At 41.3% G+C, this 16,990-nt stretch overlaps 2 protein-coding genes across 5 annotated transcripts in view; one reads left to right on the top strand and one right to left on the bottom strand.

The window, feature by feature from the left end:
* The first annotated feature begins 806 nt into the window (after nucleotides 1-806).
* Nucleotides 807-4,925, top strand: gja10b (gap junction protein alpha 10 b). The gene is made up of 2 exons (XM_058613150.1): nucleotides 807-2,291; nucleotides 4,332-4,925. Exons 1-2 carry the CDS (start codon nucleotides 897-899, stop codon nucleotides 4,368-4,370), a joined length of 1,434 nt encoding a protein of 477 aa, XP_058469133.1. The 5' UTR covers nucleotides 807-896; the 3' UTR covers nucleotides 4,371-4,925.
* A 1,194-nt stretch (nucleotides 4,926-6,119) lies between these two features.
* The window catches only part of bach2b (BTB and CNC homology 1, basic leucine zipper transcription factor 2b), a 104,826-nt gene continuing 93,955 nt past the window's right edge, over nucleotides 6,120-16,990 (bottom strand). For all 4 annotated transcript variants that reach the window (XM_058613146.1, XM_058613148.1, XM_058613149.1 and 1 more), the window contains 2 exons: nucleotides 12,692-12,898; nucleotides 6,120-12,095 (listed from right to left, as the gene is read on the bottom strand). In XM_058613146.1, the coding sequence (XP_058469129.1) occupies nucleotides 11,598-12,095; nucleotides 12,692-12,898 (705 nt within the window). In that variant the 3' untranslated portion in view covers nucleotides 6,120-11,597. The remainder of the gene's footprint in view (nucleotides 12,096-12,691; nucleotides 12,899-16,990) is intronic.

Genomic DNA, 16,990 nt, shown 5'->3' with positions numbered 1-16,990 from the left:
GAGATGTTGCAAAATGAGTGTTTTGTCTTTAATAGGCCTAGGCCGTCAGCTGTAGACACTTTGGGTTATATTTTGGGTCAGGTAGTGTCTTAATCTTTTGGTCGGTGGGTTTAAAAAATGTTTCTTGGTAAATTAGATAGACAATATATCTTAAGTTTAAAGTTATAAAGTTATATATTGGTAAATTAGATAGACAATATATCTTAAGTCTAAAGTTATTACGTCTGTCCCACATTGTCCCACTTTACCATGCTACTTGTCCCACATTTTGTCTGACTGGAGGTGGTCACCCTATTCACAATTCACATGGTGGTTTGTGTTGATAACGGACCTTAAAGCCAGCTAGAGCTGGGAAAATCATTCTAGTGTGTATTAACTATTACTAAACACACCACTGTTACGGAATATCATCATACGTTGCAGCATCGATATTCCCCTTCATTGAAAGGAAACGACAAATGCTTGTGGACAGCGGTGTCCACGTACATTCAGCATTGTAGTGTACATTATAAGTGATAAAGTTGAGAACATACACCATGGCTTTGTATTGACATTTCAGTTTGTGCTATTTGTGTTCTGTCCCGTTAAAAGTTGCAGGGGTGAATCTAACCTCGGGGCATTTTGGGGTCATGTGGTGGATCGATCACAAACTGGAGTCCTAGTTTGCCAAGCATTGAAATAGTGTCAGCTACTCTGCACCGAGGGGGCTTGTCTGTTTTCAAGTGATAACAGTTGAGCCCCAGTGTCCCACCCACTGAGCCTGCTGGTCTGGATGATAGAAATCATGTAAGTGATGCACTGTTTTTGCATTCCGACATTCTTTTTTGATGAAAGACCAACTCAACTACGTGTGGTTTTCTTTGTTTTTTTGACAGCTAACAATAATATGACAGAAGATGGGGGACTGGAACTTATTAGGCAGCATTTTAGAAGAGGTCCACATTCATTCCACCATTGTGGGGAAGATCTGGCTTACCATCCTGTTCATTTTCCGCATGCTTGTGCTTGGTGTTGCAGCTGAGAGTGTCTGGGACGACGAGCAGACTGAGTTTGTTTGCAACACGGAGCAACCGGGCTGCAAGAACGTGTGCTACGACCAGGCTTTTCCCATCTCCCTCATCCGCTACTGGGTCCTTCAGATCATCTTCGTGTCCTCGCCGTCTCTGGTCTACATGGGTCATGCCTTATACCATTTGAGGACCCTTGAGAAACAGCGGCACAGGAAGAGAGCCTGTCTGAGAGCTGAGCTGGACGGGACAGACCCCATCGAGGAGGACCATAAAAGAATCGAGCGAGAGCTCAGGAAACTAGATGAACAGAAGAGAGTAAGGAAAGTTCCCCTCAGAGGCTCCTTGCTGTGTACATATATTTTCCATATCTTGACTAGATCTGTGGTGGAGGTAGGTTTCATGATCGGTCAGTGTGCTCTCTATGGCATTGGACTCTCTCCTCTGTACAAATGTGAGCGGTTGCCTTGCCCCAACAGTGTTGATTGCTATGTGTCGCGGCCAACAGAGAAGAACATTTTCATGGTCTTCATGCTGGTTATCGCTGGAGTTTCCTTGTTCCTTAACCTCCTGGAGATTTTCCATCTAGGCGTGAAGGAGATCAAACAAAGCTTGTACGGATATGGCGATGACGAGAGTGTGTGCAGGTCAAAGAAAAACTCCATGGTGCAGCAGGTTTGCATGCTCAGTGACCCCTCACAACACGGGTTAATGCATCTCACACAGAAGACCGGCTCTGGTGGCCCTGGTAATCTTGGGGAAGCACCGTCTTACATTTTGGCCTCTCAGATCCAACAGCAAAACAATAATTCGCAGCGGCCTGCGCAGACGATCCTGCCGAGCCAGGCTGACATCCAGGGTCTGCAGCAGCTGGGAGCTTTGGAGCGACGCTACACCCTTGAAAGCAGCAAACCCTCCTGTAGCAGTGAAGAGTCCAACGGGCGCCGTGGCTCGTGCCAGCCTCAGTACGCAGGCCCTCGACCCTCACTGATGGCCAGCCACATGGAAATCCCGGCAGCGCTCAAGAACATGCAGAGAAAGCAGAGCAGAGTGAGCGCTTGTAAGGAGCTCAGTGACATGAGTGATTGTTCAGAGAGTGATCACTACCCCACAGCCAGGAAGTGCAGTTTTATGTCCAGAGGACTGTCAGAAGGGAAGCTGGCTACTCCATCTGACAGTGGCGACTCTCACAGTTGCTCAGACCTCGAGGCCCAGCACCTCAACCAGGGAGAGAGTCCGGTAATGACCCCACCACCTCCAGCCAGCGGGAGGAGGATGTCCATGGTGAGAGCAAATTATTTTTGGTCATGTTTTATCAGGAACATACGGCCATGCATGAAGAAATAATAGTTTTTGCCACGATGAGATTAATCTCAATTTGTTGACCTTAATCTTGATTAAAGGAATATCATGGCGAGATTAAAGTCTTTATTCTCGACATGTCCATCAGAGAGAGCGACCGCTCCACAGAAGCTGCCACTGACTCCAGACAGTCAGTCTCAGATGTGGTTGGAGTGTGAACTTGAGTTTTTAAACTGCTGAAACTCTTTTATTGACTGAAAGCAGTAAAATATCAATAACGTAAAGTGACGTTATCGTCCACGCAGAACTCGAGTCGTAAACCTGGACACCCAGAAATGTATTCTCAAAATTTCGAGTTTAATCTCGACATGTTGACTTAAATCTCAACATGGTATTCCAACTTTATTCTCAAAATTTAGAGATTAATCTCAAAATGAATCTCTAAATTTCCATGCATAAAGAAAACATTTTTTCTTCGTGGCTAACAAACATAGTCCGCCCTGATTGGTCAGTTGGTGTTTGGTCAACCATTGAGAGTGTACTGTATATGATGTCACAGTGAAGATCAATGATAAATACAACGGGTTATGTTGGTTCTGCCATACCAATGACAAAAACTCAGCCTGATGTTAAATCCTATGTCCTCTATGACCGAGACCAAGTCAAGACATAGTATAATAAATAAGATGGTCATCAATGCAGCTTTTAAAACCACAAAGAGTTACCACAGATCCATTATCACAATACAACGATGTCCAAAATCTAGACGTACAGCAGCCATGAACAGCTCTACTGAGGATATTTTCTCACTTTTACATGACCTGAAGGCCTGAAGCGATGACGAGAGAATTGGTTTTAACATGCAACTTCAAATCTAGATGCCACTGCACAGTGGTCCTTTAATAAAGATTTAAATGACCACAGCAATTACACAGTGACCGTATACATGGTGACAAAAGGCCTCAGGCCGACTGGGCATTCGATTGTTTTCCATATAGACAACACAAAAAAAAGAATCAGCTCCTGATGAAAATGAAAGACAACACTTAGTATGGAACATTTACGTTGCCTTGATGTAGCTAAATGACACGAACATACAGTCAAATCAACCTTTACTTCATTTTCAAGCTTAATAATATGAATACAACAATGTGTATTGAGTTGTTACTATTTAGTCTTTTAAAAACTATAGAAAATTCAATACTGTCTAGTTCAGAACTCACAATTTCAAACTCGGAAACTCACCAACCGAGACATGTTAATAGCACTTCTGTCATAATGGTTTCACAGTAAATTAGTGATACACATATTACTATTATTATGAAGCAAGCAAAGGGCTAAATTACATATATTTTTTGGGATATTTTTATATTTTACTTTAACATTTTAAAAGTTAAAAATGTTAAAAAACTAAGCTGTGATGTGTAACTTTTCCTGAGATTTTTGGTCTGTGTTTGCAGTCACTTCGCTCCACAGATCCTGAGCATTGCGTTTTTTAACGTCTCACCACATCAGACTTTGACCAGACTCTTCACTTAGCTCTGATTCTGTCATGGCAACTGCTAATATCACAACATTGATCAACTTCGGGTAAACTGTGAGGACGTCAAGGGCCGGGTAAACTGGTTTTCCGGGCAGAATCTGGCCCCAGGGCCTTATGTTGTCCATGTGTGACCTAGAGCAGTGGTTCTCAAACTTTTTTACACCAAGTACCGCCTAAGAAAATACTGAGCTCTCGAGGGAACACGTGTTAAAAATGATCTCAGCTCCACTCCGATCACATACCCAGGTAAATACAGTCGAACAGTATTTCTGAGAGGAAGCTCCGATACCACTGTACCACAGTTTGAGAACCATGAATCTAGAATGTTTCTTCTTGTGTTCTCACACTCTGATGTTATCTACACATCTGACCTATCTAGAAATTTGGTATTTCAGAAAATGTGAAATAATAATCTGTTCACACATCTTTCTTTCTTTCTTTCTTTCTTTCTTTCTTTCTTTCTTTCTTCCTTCCTTCAGAGCATGATTCTGGAACTGTCTTCAATCATGAAAAAGTAAATTGAAAATGACGATTCTGGGACTGAGCAAGTCAGTGGCTAAATGAAAAATGGAAGGACCCTGATCAAAAGAAAAATATCCTGTCTCTCAGCTGCAAGTCAGTGTTTTCACAGTATCTTCATGAGCTCTGTTTTTTTGTGCATGAACCAAAGCTTCACTTTCACTCATCAACACCATCCCACAGACAACAGACGCTTCATCACCGACGATATCTCCACTATCCCTCATGTCGACAGTTTGCTCCTGTTAGCGCTAGTTTTTGAAGACTATAAATCAAATGTGAATCAGATTTGGCTCAAAGCACGTGTGACTGCCCATAAAATGAGGCCAAAAGTGTCGACGGAAGATTGTAAATAACGATTCGAGAAGACGAGGGAATTCTCTCACTCACTGAATGAGCTGCAGGAAAGAAAGGGCTCGTCAAGGTTTTTATTTATTTATTAATTTATTTATTTTTGGACTGAGAGTCACTGAATGCCGTTTATGATTATATCTGATAAATGTGAGCTGTTATTGCAAATATTTCTGATGTCCTGTTGTTTTTTTTCTATTAAACATTTCCCTTTTGAGCAGGACTGAACTGTTTGGTCTGTTTGTTTTTTGTGGAGTGAATTAAATGCAGCGTCTCATTATTATTATTAAAATTATTATAATAAAATTGTGTTTCATATGAGGATATATGACATGTGTATATTTAAAATGATGCACCATATGTGCACCAATAAACTGGAATAAGATAAAAGATAAAGCAGCAAACATATTATTAAGATAAGGTACAAATACATTTTATTTGGTAAGGTTTTGTTAAGTGGCTCAAAATCTCCATTGGCACGTTTTCAGTTAGAGTGAACATGAGGAGGTTTGGGTGCACAGAGAAGTCAGCTTTGATTGTCAGTTTAGCATACTTCAAATAAGAAAATACTCACTTATCTGTGTTTTTATGTCAGTAATGTGTCAAATTAATTTGTAGCAGCAAACCCACAGAGACCCATCATCAGTGCGTAGATCCGCTCCACGCTACAATGCTCTATTCTCTTTTATCTTTCTTCTTTGCATCGACAACTCAAGAATAACTTTCTCACTTTTCTTGGTAAAGTTTTCAGAGGGAAAAATGCAACATACGCCACTGAAACAAGAGTAAATGTCCACTTACATTCACCAGCCGTGGTCATGAGCTTGCTGGTCCACAGGTGTGCAGGGAGTGAGAGGTGATGGGATGATTCTGAGCAGGTGTGTCAGGTGAGACAGAGGCCCATTCCAAATGTCCCTCACCCTAAACCCTAAAACCCTTAAACCCATAAACCCTGAACCCTAAGAAATTTAATGATGCTAAGTAAAAATAACTAATTTACCTTTTTGGGTAAAATGTAAAATGGAAATTTTGCAGCATTGATCCGTATTGCAGTATTTTTAACTGTAAATATTAACTATAAATATTAAAGGGGTTCTTGAGTCAACTGAATCATTCTCTGAGAGCCCCCCTCTTGACATTGGTGCCCCAAACAATTGCCTGTCTATTCTCTTTTTACCTCTTTTTGCACCACTCCTGGAGGCTTTGAGTGCAAACCTTTAAGCAGATTTCAATGTTCTGTCTGATATTGATTGATTGATTGATTGACTTCATATTCAGCAAATATAAGCACTTTTTGAAGCAACAGTTTTCTTTGACTGAGTTCAGTCCTGAATACATGATAAATGATGTATCTTTTTAAAAAGAAAATCAATATAAATATCACAAAACACAACATGTGATATGCATGTTTCTTTATTTCATAAAGAGAAATGGTGTCTAGACAAAAAAAAAGTTGTTTAGATAACACTAGCAATTGAAATTAATGAAAATCGGGTTTGCACAATACCGTATTTACAATGGTTATTAAGTCATTTCAATTCATTAGGGTCATGTAGCATTTCAAAAAAATTATAAAGGTAAGAACTCTTAGTAGAGAATAATAAGCAAATAACAGCTATTTTTTTGAATCGACAATATTAACACAAAACAGTCATCTAGAAAAAAAATGAGAGAGAGAGAGAAAACAACAACTTGAACTACGAGCTTAAGAGCTATTACATTAAAAATGATGCACCAAAATTGACTAATACAATAATCCATATAATCTGTGTAAAAAGCATGTAGAAAAAACACCTGATGCACTTTTGCTGATACAGTCATTGACCAGTTATGAGAGGTATGAAGGATTTCACAGGTAGATAAGTGTGAGAAAGTCCGCACTGGTGACTCAGGGATGGGGCCCCGGGGCCCCTGCATACACTCACTTCACTTGAATGTGAACTGTGGCCTCTGCACGTACTAAGGCAAATATCGGAGGTGCACTTGAAGTCATGTAATGCAAACCCATCCCAGAAGTTGAATTAAAGACAAGGTGAGGGGGAAAAAAACCCATTCTTTGTCCCGTTTTTTACACCAACACCAAGAGCCAGTCGAATTGAACCAAGTGATTTCTTTTTTTCTTTTTTAACATGGCAAGAATCGATCATACATGACATGACACCTATTTGTAAACATATTTCATATTTTTTCTTTTTCTATCTTCAATGAGCTCAGCCTGCATGCGCACATTCCACCAGGGTACCAGATTTTGTTTTTCTTTCATATCTCAATAAAGTTTGAGAGCAGTTTTGTGAGAAAGGCATGTTATTTTTTTGTTCATATTCTTCTATAGAACAACCTTTGGAGTTGAAAAGCCAGTGTTTGTTTCAGAGAAGCAGCAACAAATAAAAGATAAACTAAAAAAAAACCGACAAATACATGGCAAAAAAAGATGAGCAAAACTGTCCACGTAAATCTGTTGTAATGGCTACGAATATATATATATATATAAAAAGAGTCTGGTCTGCACCAAAATTCCTTTAGGATTCACTAAATCCAAGTATTTGATTCATTATTTGGTGGTTTTTAAAAGCTGGTATTATTACTTTAACGTAATTTTAAAGTTGCACTAATCCATAGTTGTGATTATGAACAGCGACACTGCATGGAGGAAGTTAGCTGGTGAACGTAGCAGCATATAAAGAGCCATATGCTTTTTCTCAGGAGGTGGTGGAGACTAAAACAGAGCTCAAAAAAGAGAGAGCGGAGTGAATATAAGACTTACATTCATCACTGATGTGACTAATTCTGTGGGCCGTGTAAATAAGGAAGTCTTTGCTAAACATTTGAACCACATAAAGTGAGAATAGGCTGCCCCCATGTGGTCAAAAAGTACATTTATGTAGCGTTAAAATCCTTTTACCTTGAGAAAAAGCGAATCGCTGAGCGCTTTGTGCCCCGAGAAACTAAAGCGTCAGTTCACCCAAATGACAAATAAACACTTTTTTCCCCACTTGCAATATTCAGTTTTTGCCACAATTTTGTCAAAAGCTCAGAGATAATTGGAGATTTCTGCCGACACCACAAAACACCGTCGTGTTAACATTACTGGAGTAAGAAATCTCAAGAGACAGATATGTCTCCAGGATGTAAACCTGAATATTGAGATGCAGACATTGCTGACATGGACTTAATCCCACAACTGAAGCTGGAGATGGATGGAGGATTATAGTTTAAGCATAAATTCTGTGTTGGAGCAAGACTCAAAGAGCGAGGAGGTCAGGATTTACAAAAATAAAAACAGCTTTTCAGCCTGGAGAGTGTGATTCAAAGACGTCTGGTCCTTCATCCTTCAGTATTCTCAGGGGTCAGTTATGATAGAAATGTGTAAACACAGATTTGATGATGTAGCACATCAGAGGAGATGCTCAAGATTCCTTTGAGACTTACAAACTTCATGAATTCATTTTCTCCGGGCAGAAAAAAAAACAAAAACAAAAAAACATCAAAGTCAAAGGGTCTATGCTCGCCTCCATTTCAGATCGAACAAAAGTAAAAGCACACAAATAGATAAGGTTTAAAGAGAAGAAAGCTTCTGCTCCATTTACAATTTCTGGCTTTCACCTGGTAGAAATCTGCTCGTGGATAAATACTGTTCTGATTCAGTTACAAGAACGAAAAACAAAAGCAACAAAAGAAAAGAATAAAAAGGCGTAGAAACCACACCAGTCGACAAAGAATCACCACTGCTCTGCACCCAGGCTGTGCTACCACTGTGTGTGTGTGTGTGTGTGTGTGTTATATGAATATATCATATGTACTGTATGTGTGCGTGTGTGTGTGGGTCTATGTACTTTACAAAATAGAAACCATGTCCTTAAAGACAGGTTTACGAAATACACTTACAATGTTCGTCTTGCGCGAGAACAACAGATCATAATCTAAACTACGGCTTTAAAGTCTAAAATTTACATCAGTAAAAACACGAGGGGGTAAAACGTCAAAATAGTTGCATTGGACCTTTAAAGCCCCATTTAAGAGAAGGGGTTTCCATCCACAGTATTTACTACAGTGCTTTTTTATTTGAATGATTATTTCTGTGGGCCCCCTGGTGGGCATTGGAGGTTTTACAGGTAGCTATAAAATTTCTCCCCTTTTACCAACATTTTAAAAACATAATCTTTGTTTTCTATGATGTCTCATTTTTTAAATGTACATATTGTCAATACATGTATTGCTGGACATGGTATTGTGTATTTGTCGACCTTTTGACTTTTTTTAATATCCTGTTTTGATTAATTTATTCTTTAATTTAGTTATCAGGTCTTATATCTTATAATTTCTGAGGAAGTAAGTTTGGGGATCTCTTTCATGTAATATATATATATTCTACGTTATATATATATAAATCTGCATGTGTTTTGTTACTGTGTAAAAGTCTATGTGTGCATGTTTAACATTGTTAAACCCTCAAAAGCACTGTAGTAAAAACCCACGGATGCAGTAAACTGCGAGGACACGACTGTACGTCTTGTTTCTGGCACAGAGAGATGACACTGAGGGACTGAGGCTCATGGAAGTGACGCGGTCGTGTAATCTCTCTATGAAGCTAAATACAGGAGTGCCATTTGGGATTTTGGGGGCTTTAAAGAGCAACGAACAAAGCTTCACAGTCCAATTGAACTCCACCTTTGCACCGGAGCGCAGCCCTGTTTGGACTTTAAAGCCAGCTTCCAGTGAGAGTTGAGGAAATTCATCTTTTTTATACATAGAAATTTATATTTTTATATATATATATATATATATATATGTATATATTTATATTGGGAAAATAAAATAAAAAGCAGACGGCTCCAGAGAGAGAACTGTGCGCGGCAAACAGAGGCTGGACAAACTAACTAAGCTTACAGCTATAAAGGCAGCATGCATGCACATCACAAGCAGATGTTCAAACAAACGCACAATTATGTCACTTGTATGTGACGCGACCTGCAGCTCCATCGCTCAGGCTCCACGGACGCCGCTTCACGTCAAACTGATTCAGAATGAGCTTATTCAAATCCTAAAGAAATACAAACAGAAGGTGTGTGAACACTCTTACACTAAGAAATTAGATTCCTCTTGCATTTAAGTTCCAGATACGTCTTCATCATCATCATGTTTTTTTTCCTTCTCATATTAAGCTGATGTTTCCTTTTGAAGTGCCAATTTAAGTGCTCCAGTTTCAGATTTTCTGAAACAAAGGAAAAAATAAAATGGAAGTGCTGAAAGGCTCTGAGGCCCGCAAACAAAGTGCCTGAATAAATTGTTTTTTTAGAAACACAAAGTGTTTGTCAAGAGGCGCTGTTAGACATTACGCAGGATCAATATGAGAAAAATAAAGAAAGTATCCGTCACGATGAACACTGAAGAAACCCGAAGCATGTCTGCGAGAGTGAACACGAGTAGCATCTTTAAATACTGATAAGAAATAAGATTTACTCCGAAAAACACAAGGCAAAAATTCCTTTTTTCACATTTAAAGAGAGGTCAAAGGTGGAGGAGGAGGAGCTGGCTTGATACATGCACGGGGAGGGGGCGGCGGTCTATTTTACACGTGTGTCGACGCATGTGTTTGTGTATGTGTGTGTGTGTGTGTGTCAAGCTGATTTCCTGAGTATAAGAACACCCACCATGATGGGGGGAATATTCATTAGGCAGGACAGGAAACAGCAAAGAAAACAAAAATCTTTTTTTTCCCTTAGCAAAAAGGTGCTTGATATAACCCCGGTGGAAAAAAAAGAAAAAAAAGAAAAGAAACATCTAAGCCTCTACCTGTACATAAAAACAACAACAAATAAAAATCACTGTTACAGTCGTCATGCTCCAGACTATGTACATTTTCTGCCAAACAAGCACTTGAAAGTCAGACACTGTTACAACACCCAAATACAATGGTATTGCTGATGAGTGGGAAATAAAAAATAGTCATTTAACCACCTGCAAAAACCTTTTCTTTTCTTTCAGTTCAGTGCTGAGGAAGGCAAAGAAGGAATGTTTTCAGTTGTACAGCCTGTACAAAGTTCTCCTGTACAGAAATACAAATGTGAGACATTGTTTGAAGACATTGTTGTTTGTGTTGTGTGTGTTTTTTTTGTTTTTTTTTTATCATTTGTTGTTTTTTTCTTTTCTCTTTTGCATATGAACATTTTACAGTCTGACTGCATCGTAACTTCCTCGCGTACAGAAACTGTATTTCCATGAATTAGGATGAACATTCAGAGGAGTTTTTATTTTCCTTTCTTATTCCTGAGTTTGAGTTGCTGTGACGAGAGGGGCCACTAAGATAGAGTGAGAGGAGAAAGACAGAGAGAGAGAGAGAGAGGTAGAGAGGATTGATAAAAAGACAGAGTGGGAAAAAAAGAAAGAGATGTGAGAGGAAGGCAGAAGAAGAGATGCTGTTGGTACACACACACACACACACACACACACACACACACACACACACAGAAAGAGAGAGTGGCTGTTTAGGTCCGATGAGGTTTAACTGTATGAGCTGTGTGATGATAAACAGAGTTTCCACTGCAGAGGCTGCTGCTGCTGCTGCTGCTGCTGCTGCTGCTGCTGCTGCTGGGCCGAATGTAGCACCATTGTAAAAGGTTTGGTGAGAGTTTCCCACTCTGTCATGATACGAGGAAAATACCTGGAGAACAGTATTGCTGCTGTTAAGACAACTTTAGTGTCAACCGTTCAAAACTAGAAAACAAACAAAAACAAAAACAGACATAAATACATACAAAGCTTGTTTTTCAGTGAACACTGGGAGAGGCTGACATCTCAACAACCCCGACAGAGGGTTTGTCAGGAGAATAAAATTAAATAATAATAATCAAAACAACACACACAGAGAACCACCACTACTGAGTGCAGTCCTTCCTCGGCTGCTCATCAGTCGTACATTTGTCAGTCATTTCCTGGCAAAAATCAACTGTTACCGTCTGGTGGGATTTCTCCATGGGCAGCACTAAGTTTGTGTACAAGCCGACGTCTTGGCCGTCCATGTCTCTGTCCGCCCCGTTCCTGACGACCGCGTCGTGCTCGCTCTCAGAGGGGCCGGGCGAGCCGTGGAAGCTCGGCTCCGGCGTGGCCGAGCCCGAGTGGGTGGTGAGGTCGATGCTGGTGGTGTCGTTGGTGGTGACGGTGGCGGGGCTACAGGGAGGCTCGGCGTTGTTGCTGGCAGTGGAGTCGGCGGGTCGCGGCACGGGGCAGTAGTGGTGTAGGCTCTGGACCTGCTCGGGGCTCAGCTGGACGTCCCGGCACACTTCCTGGGAGAGGCAGGAGAAGTTCTCCCACAGCTCGCCCATACACGCCTTCAGCTGGTTCCTCTCTGTCAGCAACTTCTCCTTCTCACAAACCTGCACACAAACACACACACACACAAAGGGTTCAATTAATAAATTGTTCACACTGAATTTGTTTAAATTGTGTTGCAAAGTGACATGATAGATGTGTTGTTGCTTCTAAACGCAGGTCCTGCAAGCTCACATTTTAATAATGAATGAATGAATCAACAATAATAATCATAATAATAACAATAATAATTATCTATCATATCATTATTATTATTATTATTAATGTCTTGGGACATTTAGCAGACGACTGAAGAAAAAAAAGAAATTGCTGCCAGTTTTCCTCACAAACACCAGAGGGCACTGTGTTGCTTTAAACAGCATCCACTCATCAGTGCCTTTGGCTTCCTCCAGGCTCGGGCTGCAACTATCAGATTACCAAAATTACTATTTTGATAATCTAATAATAAATAAATAAATAAATAAAAACAAGTCTGAACAAAGACAAACAAATCGGTAATTTCGAGTTTTGGGGAAACACTGATTGACATTCTTAACAATTTATGGACCAAACAACTAATCGAGAAAGTAATCCTCAGACTAAATTGTTAGTTGCAGCTTTAGTTGAGGTAAAGTATAAGAATATGAAAATACACACGTACCAGCTTCCTGATCTCACACTCCAGGTTCATGATGCAGTCCAGCTTCCTCTTGCGGCAGCGCTGTGCCGCGATGCGGTTCTTGCTCCGCCTCCTTATGTCGTGGATGAACTCGAGCTGCTCCGAGGTCAGTTTGTGCATTTTCACCAACATTTGGAAGTCGTTCCGTGGAAGATTTGTGATTTGATCGACGGGGAAAGGGAGCTTCACCTGGAAGAGGAAGAAAAGGACATCACACACATGCCATTTGATTTCATGATTCAGCATTTTACCCCTGTAGGAGTACAATAACATTGTTATCCACTTCCCATCAAATCACAGATACATTGTTCCAGGATGAGAATTAAAAACTCTTGTGCAACAGTTAATCCTAAAATGAAATATGAGTCTAAATCCCAGGTCAAGTGGACTGTAAACTGTATACTTATTTAATCTCTATCATATTTGTTCTGTCTTGGGACAGACGTGACTGTCTGACAAACAAGTATAATCAGTCAGTTAATCATTGATTTTCCTGTTCACCAAAAACCCACTTAGATAATTATCCACTCTTCCCATCTCTCTCTTTAAGGCGAACACTGTCTACTGTATGTAACACTGAAAATACCCTGAACTATCCCTTTAACCTGTTAATCCATACACATATTTACAACAATGCCCCACAACGACAGGCAAGTTTTTCAATGGGCAAAAAGAAAGTTACTAATAGTCAACAATGTATAAATGAAGTAATAAACTATTCCACTTTCAAGTATACAGCAACATGAACATGAGAAGAATGTGTGACATGATATAATGAGAGAGATACTGAGGGATTACAGCTACACTCACAGTGCCGTGTCATTGTGCTTGTTTTGGGACAGTTAACATAACTTAGCACGACCACAAGATGGCAGAAGAGCGCCACTCCTCATAGGCCTCAGCGCCTTCAGCTCTCTCATCTTCATATTTAACATGTAGCACATCCTCGGGCAGAGGGGAAAAGGTGAGCCAAGAAAATTGAGACCCAGAAGGACGCCATGATTGGAGGGACAGTCACTCGTCAACCTGAATCAAATCAGTGTCATGCACATCTGCAGCAGGACTCAGTTGTATAATTGTAAACTACAGCAGAGGATTAGGCAGCACAACGTAGAAAAAATAAATCATACACCTCCACTAACGCTCTCTCTTTCTCTCAGTTTAGAGAGCAACAACAAGCGAGCGTCTCTCCCTGAGGTGATGGCAAACCTTATGATAAGCACATCATAGGCTGATCCACCCCAGTGGTATCTGTGTGCACCAGGGAGGTGTAGCTGAAGGCGGCGAGGGGAAGCAGTGGAGGCATAACAAAGAGCCAGAGGAAGACAGCCGGAAAGCTTGGCAGAGATGAGACAAGCTGCAGCTCTGTCTCTCTCTCTCTCTCCCTGTGGCTGCCTCCAAAAGAGCACAGGGAGAACAAAGCCAAACAAAGGAGGAAGAGATGGAGGGGGCAAAAGAAGGAGCAAGGGATGCGACTTCCACTCCCAGTGTACCTGGCTGCTCGAGCGGGAGCCACACGCTCCCTGAGAGATGCTTAAACGCTCCGCTGACTGCAGGCACAGGCTGCAGCTCGGCACTGTTTTCTCCACTTTGGTGCACCAAAGTGGCTGAGGTGTCACCTGGTTGTAAGCGCTGCACTCAGGGGGATAAAGCGAGGTGCCTACTCATGACACAATTTAAATGACTCCTCACTGTGAGGCAAATCTAGTTGTCAGTCTGTCTCTGACAGAAGAAAAAAGAAAAAGGCCCCAGTTCCCTCGTTACAAATGCAGCCCTCTGAGCCCCCGTTTCTCATCTCTGCTCAACATCTGCATGCAGACACATGAATAAATGATGACCTGAGCTTTCAAGGCCGCGGCGGGCTCCTCGCTGCTTTACCAGGCCGTGACAGCACCAGCCTCAAAGAGAGGTGACGGGAGGGCGATAAAACACCAGCACGAGCTGCCAGCTTCACGTAAAGCAGAGGTGACGACGAGTGTCTCTGCGATCAAACAGCTCGTGAACCAGAACCACCGCTGCAGCGAGAGATGAGATCTTTTTGTCCAGAGCAGTCAAAGGGGGGAAGGAGACGCTGTAACCTTGTGCTGGTTTCTTTCTTCCCCCCCCCGGCATCCACCACCAGTCACTGGTACACAGGGGACGGCTAAATTTAGACGCCCAGCATGAGAACCAGTTCAGTGGCAGAGCTGGGATGACAGAGTACACTTCCACCGCGGTCATAAATTCACACCCAACTGTTCTGGATTTTTATGTTTTTCTCCCCTTCACTCTCTTTCTCTCTGTCTGGGTCATTGTGCTGTAAGTGGGGTATGGAGTGAAAAAGTAGGGCTCATCTATTATCAGGAGCAGAGGCGTGCTGGGCCTCAGCCCTGACACTGTGCACTGCTCAAGAAATTATGGATGTTTCAAGTTTAAAATTCTGCCACAAAATACAAGAGAACAGTATGTGGGACAAAGGAAGGAACATGACCCTTTTACCTGCTGCTGATGGCTTCTTTCCTTTGAATATAAAGTGGCTTTAGGAAGTATTCTCAACCTTGAATCAATTTAATTCTGAATTATTTTAGGTCTTTTCCTGCAAAATAGGGCACTGGAAAGATCACCTGGTTGTCCTTGAGGCTGAGGCCTACAGTCAAACCTAGGCCTGCAATGATCAAATGACTGTTAATATATTCATTGATTCATTTAAAGTCACTGCTAACATTTAGTTATAGTTTTATTTTATTTATTCATTCATATTTTCATTTTTAGATTCTTTTAGACTTGTTTATTTTTCAGGTTTCTTTGCAGCATAGGAAATTGCTGCCTGTGCTGGAGAAGCATCACACTGAAAGATTACTTTTCTAACTTAGTGGGGGCCCTCACGGCGGAGTAGTGGCTAGAGTCTATTGCTTCACAGCAAAATGGTCGTCGCTTGGTTCGATACTCGGTCTGTCTGACAGTCTATCTGTGTGGAGTTTGCATGTTCTTCCCGTGTGTAGGTTTTCTCCGGGTTCTCCGGTTAATTGGAACCTCTGCACTGACCGTAGGTGTGAATGGTTGTTCATCTCTGTACTGGTGACCTGTCCGGGGTGTACTCTGCCTTTCACCCCTGTGTCCAGCTCCCCCGTGACCCTCATGTGGAGGATAAAGCGGTAGAAGATGAGTGAGAGTGAGTGAACTTGCTTGTTACCAGGTTTATAGGGATGGGCATTGCAAGCAGAAATGCTATTATACAGACAACATATGGCAGAAGGAGTGCCACTGGTGTCCCTCTAACCACTGGTGCTTGTGTAAAGGGAAAAAAGGGAAAAAAGGGGGAGGAAGACTTATAACCAAAAACAGCATAAATAATCCAGGTCCAGGCTTTTAAAACAGTCTGGAAAAAAAACGAAAAGGCCTTTAAATTACAGGGCAACAAACATTAAAACCAACAAACCAGAGTGTAGTGACTGGACCTGGATTATTGATGCCATTTAAAGTAAAGCAGGGTTCACAGCGTGTTGAGCTAATAGGAGCAGGTAACAAGATGCATTCAAAGACCCTGGTAAATATGCACCTCAAATAAGGTAGCCTTTGTTTTTATAAATGCAATCACTGATTTTTATAATGAATTGAATAATCTAAAATACTCAGTATGTAAAATTTAGGTGAAATTATTTTCATTCGGTTGAGATTGAAGACATAAGAACAAGCTGTTTTTAATTTATATCTGGAGTCGGGTCAGCTCCATGTTTTGACAGGAGCCCACAATGGACAAACGCAAAAGATGTTATCTTTTGCGTTTTGATGCTAACTGAAGCATCTCCAGCGCACTTGAAAGACAAGACGAGGGATGTTCAGATGCAACACGCAACTTCACCGATATGTGTTGCTAAATCTTACACACTGTGCCTTTAAAGGCCATGGAGCAACTGGCCCCGTGTCAGGTGATCTGCAATCACAGGGCGGGACAGCTCGACGATGACCCACACTGTGCTCCACTGCAGTCTCTTCACCGTTAACACTCACTTCATTCCCACAGAAGCACTAACTCGATCTCATACAAAGGGCCCCGGGGCCGTCAGTCAGCACACTGATGTTTACATTCGAGGCTGGAGTAATTTCCTAAAGTGATTGTTGCCCGACACCTGTGCTCCAGGTCTGTGGAACACTCGTCCCTTATCTAATCCAAACCAAAATGAAATCGCATCTCATAATATGTGACTGAGTGTTAGCATCTCCGTAATTAACCTTGCATGCTACTAAATGGGATTATGAAGCAGCATTACACGTGCACTTTCTGTGTCAGATCTTAATGAA

The sequence above is a fragment of the Solea solea genome, chromosome 17 (genome assembly GCF_958295425.1).
Source record: "Solea solea chromosome 17, fSolSol10.1, whole genome shotgun sequence".
Taxonomy (NCBI): domain Eukaryota; kingdom Metazoa; phylum Chordata; class Actinopteri; order Pleuronectiformes; family Soleidae; genus Solea; species Solea solea.
This window is presented reverse-complemented; position numbering and strand designations above follow the sequence as displayed.

Bases quoted from the DNA above. Each gene is read 5' to 3' on its own strand.
- gja10b (XM_058613150.1), top strand. From the start codon at position 897: ATGGGGGACTGGAACTTATTAGGCAGCATTTTAGAAGAGGTCCACATT. The intron at 2,292-4,331 runs GTGAGAGCAAAT...TCCTTCCTTCAG, and splicing joins GCGGGAGGAGGATGTCCATG to AGCATGATTCTGGAACTGTC.